Source organism: Neophocaena asiaeorientalis, unplaced genomic scaffold (genome assembly GCF_003031525.2).
Source record: "Neophocaena asiaeorientalis asiaeorientalis breed wild unplaced genomic scaffold, Neophocaena_asiaeorientalis_V1.1 scaffold87, whole genome shotgun sequence".
NCBI lineage: Eukaryota > Metazoa > Chordata > Mammalia > Artiodactyla > Phocoenidae > Neophocaena > Neophocaena asiaeorientalis.
This window is the reverse complement of record NW_020175432.1, coordinates 1,929,588-1,938,062: the sequence shown is the minus strand read 5'-3', so window position 1 is coordinate 1,938,062 and position 8,475 is coordinate 1,929,588. Positions and strand designations below refer to the sequence as shown.

Genomic DNA, 8,475 nt, shown 5'->3' with positions numbered 1-8,475 from the left:
TGGGGGGCTGGGAGGCCGTGGGAGGGGTGGGAGGGAGGGGTGCGACCTAGATCCTGACCCTGGCCCCGGCCGCCTTAGCCCTCCACTCCCCGATCCACAGCTAGCCAGACTTGTGTCCCTGAAAGCGCCTTGAGCGTTGATGGGGGACAGTGGAGGAGGTGATGCGGGCGGTGTGACACCCTGATGGCCCCACCCCCGATCCCAGGTCTCCCTAAGAACTTCGATCCCTGTCCGGACCCGTGACTCACGGCCCCGTGACTCACGGCCCCACAGCCCCTCTCCCTGATTCCCAGGCTCCCTGAGACCCCCCAATCCTTCACCCCCTCATCATCATCGTGCTCAGTGGGCACTGACAACAGAATGACAAGTGGGGGGGCGCGGGAGGAGAGGTCCCCCCACCTGGTTCTGGCCCTCATTCCCTGATCTCTGTTGTCCTCCCCAAACCCTCTGACCCTCATCTGCCAAATCAGGGTTCTCTTCTTGTTACCACTTATGGAGAGCTGCCAGGCAGGGGTGCCTTGACACCTGGTTCTGGGTTCCCCTGGGCTCTCCACTCCCAGATTCCTGGGCCCCTAGACCTCTGACCCAGGGCTCCCAACCTGCCCCCTGACCCGCCTCCAGGGGCCACCCCTCGCTGAGCTGGAGAGGGTAGGGGGTGTGGCTTGGAGCCCCTCCCACCGAGGGGCGGGACTCCGAGCGGAGCCGTGTGCTTCCTTACGTGTCTTTGGTAACCGTCCAGCAGCCAAAGCCCTGCTTTATTCCAGGGAGTGGCGCAGCTGGCTCTGCACTCTGGAAGGAGGCCCCACTAGGTGTCTCCTTGGGGCCAGGGATGCGGGAACCAGACACAGGCTACTCCGGGAGGTGGCTTTCATCCAATAAATATGGCTTTGCCCCTCCTTATTTCCCCAGGAGACTTTCTCTGCCCCCATTCACGGGGCTGTCATCTTCACTCACATCGCAGGCCCCCCTGGGGTGTCTGAATACCCCCTCTAGGCTTTGCTTTCCTCCCCAAGTCCCCTCCCCAGCCTCTTCTTCCCCTTGAGCTTGGTTAGAACTTGTCTCCCTGCTAAATGCTTTAGTCAGGGCCCCTCCACCCTTGAGACATCACTGCCTGCACCCCTGTGTCATCGTCCTTGGATGAAGCCACCTTAATATTTCTCGAGGACCAACACTGCCATTTGTGCCCTAGGCCCCCATCTCCCACCTCCTGAGTGCCCTCGTTCTGTATCAACAGCCCTGAGTGGTGCCCCCGCTCCCCCGTCAGCCCTGGGGTCCTGTGTCTTCCCGCCACCTCCTCTTCTGACCTTTCCCTTGTCTCCCAGATGCCTGTGGCCTCTCGGACCCAGCGCACGTGGAGAGCCTGCAGGAGAAGGCCCAGGTGGCCCTCACCGAGTATGTGCGGGCCCAGTACCCTTCGCAGCCCCAGCGCTTTGGGCGTCTGCTGCTGCGGCTGCCTGCCCTGCGTGCCGTCCCCGCCTCCCTCATCTCCCAGCTGTTCTTCATGCGCCTGGTGGGCAAGACACCCATCGAGACGCTGATCCGAGACATGCTGCTGTCGGGAAGTACCTTCAACTGGCCCTACGGCTCGGGCCAGTGACTGGACAGGGCCGGGTCTGCAGACCTCCAGGGACACATATGCTCAAGCCTCCAGGGGGGGCCCCCAGGCAGAGGACCCCGGCTTCCCTCCTCAGACTCCTGTTTTTTAAAGACTGTGAAATGTTTGTGTTTTTTGTTTTCTAAGTGATCATGAAACCAAAAAAGACTGTCTAGGCTCCAGCCAAGTCTTCCCCAGAAGCCCTGGTCAAGATGAGGGGCGAGACTGAGGGTCCAATCCCAGGACAGCTGTGTCCCTTGGTGCCCCAAGCATGAACTCATGGTGCAGTGGCTTCTCTGGTGTGATGGACAAAGTCCTGGCATCTGGACTGGAGGGGCAGCTGCACCCGGGCAGGGGTAGCGTGTACCAGGCGGATCCTCTGGACACGTAATCCACGTTGGACACTACATGATGGATGAATCAAGGCCAATAATAAAGAAGTTGCCTACCTGCACAGCCTCTGTCATCTTTGTGAGGGGAGGGTGGCACGGAGGGCGCCCTACCATGGCTACCCACTCCCAGCCATCTGGAACACCCACAACCTAACAACAGCCCTACTTTCTGTTTCTGTTGGACAGTTTTGTGGGGGGTCTGCAGCTGGGGGCAGGAAGGGGGGCCCGAGGTCAGCCAGTGAGTCTGTAAGAGTTGAGCTTAGCAGATGGCTCAGGTTTGAATTCAGATTCTGGCTTAGGAGGGTGAGCCTCATAGATTAACATAAGCCTTAGACCAAACGCTTGTTTCTTTTCTTTTCTTGGCCGTGCCACACGGCTTGCGGGATCTTAGTTCCCTGACCAGGTATTGAACCCCGGACCCACGGCAGTGAACGTGCCGAGTTCTAACCACTGGCCTGCCAGGGAATTCCCTTTATTATTTTCTTTGGTCGGCCCTTAATCATCTGGGCCCCAGTATCCTCGGGAGAAACATCTGGGGCTAGTTTTGTCACATGATCTCAGCCCAGACAGAACCCTCCATTTCCCTGGCCACAGCGACTGCTTTAGGGAGGGCACGTGGCCCAGAGCTGGCCAATGAGATTCAATGGCAGGGTTGGGAATTCGGAGGATATCATTAAAGCAAAGCAGAGCCAAAAGAGAAAGACCAATTTCCCTGCATCAAGCCATACCTGAAACCCTCGGGTGTTTAAGTTCCATGAGCCCAGACTTCCCCTTTTGTGCCTGAGCCAGTTTGAATTTGGTTTCTTCTCACATGTAACTAAAAAAACCTCCTGTTTTGAAAATTGGCACTTGGAAGGTGAGGACCTCTAAGGACAGACTTTGAAATGTGGACTTGAGTTGATGTGCAGTGATGCAGCACCAGGGAGCTTGCCACCCTGTCCTCGGAAGTTTGTGGCTCAGCTCTGTGGTGGGAAAGGCACCTATGGAATGTATTGCCAGGACTGTGGCTCTAGGGGATGGCTAGAAAGGGCCCAGATCGTGGTGGTGGGGGGCACCTGTTGATCCTGACAGGTCTTGTCAGGCAAAGACAAGCCCTTTATCAAAGATGCCCCTTTGAAAACAGCAAAGAGCTCAGGTCTCACCCTGCAGGCTAGGCCAGTGCTCAGCCCTAAGGCAGTCCCAGTCCCCCAAAATGCTCTCCACTGGCACCCCAGGCTCCCCCATGTCTGTCTCGGAGGAGGTCTGGGAAGATGGAGAGGAAAGAACGAGGGTCTCTTGGGTATGCTCTGTTCCTGGAAGGGGACTGAGGTGGGAATGGGATGGAGAGGCTACTGGGCTCTCCCATTGGTGGCTGGGCTGGTTTCTAATCGGTAGGTGTTTTCTGAGCTGTACTGTGCATAAGTGAATGTCTGTCCATTCCAGTTGGCCTGGACAGCAATGCCCCATTTCTCAGATTCACAGAACATCTGTGGACTGACCAAGACCACGGTATCTGTCCTGCTTCCAGTCGGCCAGAGACTTGGATGCCTGTCCAGGCCTGTCTGCTGAACTCCTACTTCTCCTACAAAACCCTACCCATATATGGCCTCTTCGGCAGGAAGACATCTTGAGCCTCCCTGGTTGTTAGGACTCTGCTGTCCGGGTCCAGACCTCTGTCATTGCTCTGTCACACCAGGCTCTCTTCCCTGAGGACATGGGTTTCTTGAGGATCAGTCCTGGGACTGAGGCCTCTCTGTGACCCAGTGGCTGGCACTGCCTTCCCTGCCCACAGTCTTCCTGACTGTCCCTTTTCCCTGTGACTCCCCTGGGAGGCCAAGACTCAAAGTAGCTGCTGGGCCACCATCACAGGGCCCCACACAGAGCCTGGTGCTACCTGTGTCCCATCCACTCTACCCAGGGCCTGGCATGCAGTGGACATCAGGGGACCCTCCTGGCCAAGGAGGTGATGCTAGATGTCAGCCCCTCTGCTTCCCACTTGAAGGCTCTTAGAGGAGAGGGAGCGCCCCCAGACAGACTAGGGTTCACAGCTCACCCAGAGACCCTGGACAAGTCCCTTTCTCAGAACCTTAATTTTTTTCCTCTGGAAAATGGAAGAACAATTTTTTGGTGACAACGAGTGAAATCAGGAGTTTCAAGCAGCTGTACACAGTCGGTATTTAATAAGTGTTTATTCCACTGGGATGAAGAGCAGGACCTCTTCCAGGGGATGGGCTGAGATCTGGGATCTCCATGGGGGTCCTGGAGGAGGTCCTGAGAAGCCTTCCTGGAGGAGGGACCATCAGATCTCAGCCTCAAGGGCGAAGGCATCTGAAATCAGGGACGGCTACCCCAGGCGGGGCAATAGCAAGAGCTAAGGCCAGGAGGTAGGAAGAGAAGCAAGGGCACGGTGGCACCCCGACTCCAGTGTTTCCCTCTGCCTGTTTGCCAGGACACTCAGAAGTACACAGAGCCCTCGCTGTCTCCTTGGTCATCGAATTTCTGGATCTGAGTCTTGAGGTGCCTTAGTTTGCCCTTCAGGTAGTGGCAGCGAGCCTGCTTGTCCAGGAAGCTGGGGTCCTGAGCAGGGCAAGATCCAGGTAAGTCCTTGTGGCAGTCTGGCCTATGGCTCTCAAGCTGCTTGACCTTTTGCATTTTCCTCTCTGAGCCTCAGTTTTCTTTCCTTGAAACTGGGCAGGCACCAGTGTCCCAGCTTCCTGGGAGAGTGTGTGTGTGTGTGTGTGTGTGTGTGTGTGTGTGTGTGTATGTGTAGGGGGGTGCAAAGGACAGGCTGTAGGATTCAAGAGGCATGACTCACCAACTGCTTCTTCTCAAATTCCCTCCAGACACGGGCAGCAACATGGGCCTCCTTCTGCCAAAGGAGAAGGAAGGGGGTGCTCAGGGAGCACAGGACCCAAGGAGGGATGGGGAAACTGAGGCTCAGACAAAGTGGACCTTGTCAAGGGCTGATCTTGGCCTATGTGCTGTGGTGCCTGCCCAGCCTGGAGGAGGAAGAGGCCCAGAGATCTGAACCCAGTGGGTTTCCGGAGGCCTGGGCTACCTGGAAGGGTTGTAGGATGGGGGTTTCCACCTGGGTGCTAACCTGGCTTCGGGGTGGGGGCAGTGAGTTCAGCAGGGCCTCCAGCTGCTGGAGCTTTGCCTGTGCAGAGCCCACCTCCTGCTGAAGCTCCAAGAACTCTGGGTACTGGTCCTGGAACACTGCAGCATAGCGGCTCCGATCCTTCTCGTTGCTCACTGGTGGATACTTACTACCAGGTTGACAGGGGGTCAGAGTATGAGTGTAAAGAATTCCTCCCTTTTCCCCAATCAGTGTAATTTTTCTTTGTCCATGTTGGGTTCCTAGCCCCAAATGCCCTTTTTCTCTGTTTACTATTTGGTAAAACTCTTATTCACTTGTCAAAGCCCCAGCCTCAGTGCTCCTTCCATGTTCCCTGAAGTCAGGAACCACAGGGGGGCACTCACAGCTCATAGTCAGGCACGGGGTGGGGCCTAGGCACATGTTCCCCGGGGACGGCTCTAACAGGCTTCTTGGAGCCCAGGAGGGTCCGGGAGGGCAGCTCATCCTCAAATACAATCTTCTTGGGCCTTGTCCCGTGTGCTCCGGGCTGAGGCTGGCACAGAGGGCGGGGCGCGCTGGGTTCGAGGCCTCCAGGCACCAGTCGCTGCAGATGCCGCAGGAATCACGGTTTGGAGTTAACGAGGGTCAGCCGGGATCCATTATACAGGGGGGAATGTATCCTTTGCCTAGGCTCAGCCTGGGGACATTCCTCCCGTTCAGACTCACCGGGGGACCAGGGCCAGGAGGGCGGGTTTGCAAGTTCCCCCGGGAGCCGCGGGTCTGCGGGGCCTCCCGGGTGGGCATCGGCTTCGGGGTGGTGCCGCTCGGGCGTCCCCGCACCGGTGGGCGGGCCCTGCGGGGGGAGTCGTGGCCCGCGCGTGGCGGGAGTGGTCGGCGGGCGGACTGTGGACACAGGAGGAGGATGCGATTGGAGGAGGGTAAGGTGGGAGGACTCACGGGGAAGCTGCTCACGGAGCGGCCAATTCTCCACCAACTGCGCGTTCTCCAGCTCCGCCCTTATTTGCATAGACGCACGCCATTGGCCTTCAGAGATCCCCCCCCAGACCCCGCCCCCAGTGCGTAACCCGAAAGAGCGCTATGAACCGTTACGTCACCACGCAGCCCAGGATTGGCCCGCGTTAACCCCTGCGCGGCCGCAACCTAGGCCGCAGGCGTATGTGGAGCCCGTGGACACCGCCCCCGAGAAGACCCCCGGCATCTCCGGCCCTGCAGCAGGCCGCAAGAACCACTCCCTCCCGGGGTCACCTGTCCCAGCGTATGGGGCTCCGAGTCTGGGTCCGCTCCCGAAGAGAGGCGCTCGAGTCCGTGTAGTGCATTAACTAAAGGCTGGACTCAACTGGCTGGGTCGCTCCGCAGGTCGGGGGCGGGGCCTGGCGGTATAGGGCGGGGCTGGCGGCAAGGGGGCGGGGTTTGGCAAACCTGAAAGTGGAACCGCACCCTTGCCCAGAGTCCAACAGAGACCACCGCTACCTGTGTTTGGGGCTGGTGACCCACCCTTTCCGACCCTCAGTCTGAAAAACTGGTGGTTTTGGAGAACTTGTATTTATCTATTTACTCATTGGTTATATGTATTTTTTCCAGCGGTTATATTTTAAAAATATTTCTTTAAATAATTATTGGAGGCATGTTTAGAAAATTCAGATAGAAAACAGGCGTAGGGCAAAGTGAATTTCTCACCCACCCTTGTCTCCAGAGGCAGCAGTTAATTGTGTCTCCTTCCAGAGAGATTCTAATTCAATGACACATTTTCCTCACTACAGACAATACTGTAGAAAAAAGATTCAAGTGCACATTTCTTTGGCCGATTGTGGAGGATTATGTGGAACTCCTAGAAGTGGAATTGCCCAGAATTGCCCTGGCAAAAGGGACCTGTGTATTTTAATTTGGAAAAATACTGTCAAGTTTTTCCTCAGTGAGGTTGTGCCATTGATGCTCTAATCAGCTGGTTTTCCCACAACCTTTGCAAACTCATTGGTATCACAGTTTCCTGTAAGTGTACTTTCAAAGTTTTAAATCTTGCCTAATCTAATATGGTGTGTGAAAAAATTCAGAAACCATTTGTATTTCTTTTCCTATTTCCTGCAAGTCTTTTTTTTTCTTTCTTTTTGATTTTTAGGAGCTTTCTGTATATCAAGGATGTTAATTTAACCAGATAGTGTATCTTTTACTATTATAAATGGTATCTTCCAATATATTTTGCAGCTATTTTTTTTGCATATAGTAGACTAATTTAAATATTCATTAAGTCCCTTGCTAGTTTACTAAATTCTCTTATTGAAATAGCTTTTTGTTAGTTTGCTTGGATATTTTATATAGACAGTTGCATTATCTACAAATAATTTTACCTCTTTTCTCATTTTAAAATTTCATTTTTCTTGTCTAGTTTCATCGACTAGCATCTCCAGACAATATTAAATCAAGGGAGGGGGTGGGTGGACCGTGGGCACCCCCCCATCCCCACCTCACTTTCTTCACTTTGATGGCAAAACTTCGAATATTTGCCCGTTAAACTCAACACTGCCTTTGGCTTGAGGTTTTTCAGTTCAGTGAGGAAAACATCCATCTATTCCTTATTTTTAATTAAGAGACTTTGAGTAATGGATGCTGTGAACAGTACAAAGTACCATTTCACCCTATGATTTTTGTTTCCTGGTGCATTAATGTGGCCACTAATGCTTCCTAATAATGAACCATCCCTGAGTCACAAGCATGAGCCTCCTTCTTATGATCTATTTTTCAAAAGTTGCCACTAGAGCTTTCAGAAAAGCTTTAAAAACTGCCACTAGAGTTTTTAAAAGCTCTTCCTGGTGGTTTTGGGGGTGGGGTGGGGGTGGGGTCCACATGGGCAACTCCCTGCATGTCATGCTCCCATGGTTTGGGACAGACACCTCCTGTCCACTCTTCCTTCCCAAGCTCCCTCAGTCACCCCCCTGACAGACTTTGCCCATGACATCTGGAGTGGGGGTAAGCAGAGCGGAGGACCCACAGTTCCCCTGGACTCGTGCTCAATAATCCCTTCCAGGGTCCCAACTCCAATGCCCACCCAGTTCTTGTCTGAAGTGATCAGACTATGACCTGGGCAGGGCAGGGTCTCCACTGATTCTCATGTGTTTGCTGAATGACTGTGTGAAGCATCTGCAATGCCCTAAGATCTTAGGCTGTGGCAGTGGGTGGGCTAAGCCTTGTCTCTGAATTATCACTTTCAATCCCAAGGAAGGCCCAGCACTAACACCCCTCCTCCAAGCTGGCCTCCACGCATGGCCCCACTCCTCCCCCACCCTCCAGACCTTGCTCTGACCCCACAGGTATGTGTTTGACTCTGGCTCTATCAGATTGGGAGCTCGTGGGGCCTCTAGGGGCCCTGCCTTGTCCAGTGTGAGGTAGGTACCAGGGGGGAAGGGGAGGTAGCTTTG

The 8,475-nt window shown here is 54.7% G+C and overlaps 2 protein-coding genes across 4 annotated transcripts in view; one reads left to right on the top strand and one right to left on the bottom strand.

Moving 5' to 3' along the window:
* NR2F6 (nuclear receptor subfamily 2 group F member 6) overlaps nucleotides 1-2,048 on the top strand; it is an 11,372-nt gene extending 9,324 nt beyond the window's left edge. The window contains exon 5 of the mRNA XM_024767467.1: nucleotides 1,314-2,048. Coding sequence (XP_024623235.1) covers nucleotides 1,314-1,597 — 284 coding nt within the window. The 3' untranslated portion in view covers nucleotides 1,598-2,048. The remainder of the gene's footprint in view (nucleotides 1-1,313) is intronic.
* A 2,073-nt stretch (nucleotides 2,049-4,121) lies between these two features.
* Nucleotides 4,122-6,401, bottom strand: OCEL1 (occludin/ELL domain containing 1). Of its 3 annotated transcripts, none has more exons than XM_024767408.1 (6): nucleotides 6,308-6,401; nucleotides 5,768-5,944; nucleotides 5,446-5,645; nucleotides 5,066-5,231; nucleotides 4,781-4,834; nucleotides 4,122-4,542 (listed from the first exon to the last, which is right to left on the bottom strand). In XM_024767408.1, exons 2-6 carry the CDS (start codon nucleotides 5,843-5,845, stop codon nucleotides 4,420-4,422), a joined length of 621 nt encoding a protein of 206 aa, XP_024623176.1. In that variant the 5' UTR covers nucleotides 5,846-5,944; nucleotides 6,308-6,401; the 3' UTR covers nucleotides 4,122-4,419. The 3 variants fall into 3 exon arrangements, with proteins under 3 accessions (XP_024623176.1, XP_024623178.1, XP_024623177.1); XM_024767410.1 differs by having other exon boundaries at nucleotides 4,136-4,309; nucleotides 6,308-6,394; XM_024767409.1 differs by lacking the exon at nucleotides 5,446-5,645 and having other exon boundaries at nucleotides 4,136-4,542; nucleotides 6,308-6,400.
* Between the last annotated feature and the right edge of the window lie 2,074 nt (nucleotides 6,402-8,475).

What these genes read in the sequence shown, in the direction of transcription:
- OCEL1 (XM_024767408.1), bottom strand. Translation starts at nt 5,845, where the DNA reads ATGCCCACCCGGGAGGCCCCGCAGACCCGCGGCTCCCGGGGGAACTTG. An exon ending in CTCCTGGCCCTGGTCCCCCG is followed by an intron (nt 5,646 to 5,767) that starts GTGAGTCTGAAC and finishes CGGCATCTGCAG; the next exon opens with CGACTGGTGCCTGGAGGCCT. An exon ending in CCCGTGCCTGACTATGAGCT is followed by an intron (nt 5,232 to 5,445) that starts GTGAGTGCCCCC and finishes TCAACCTGGTAG; the next exon opens with TAAGTATCCACCAGTGAGCA.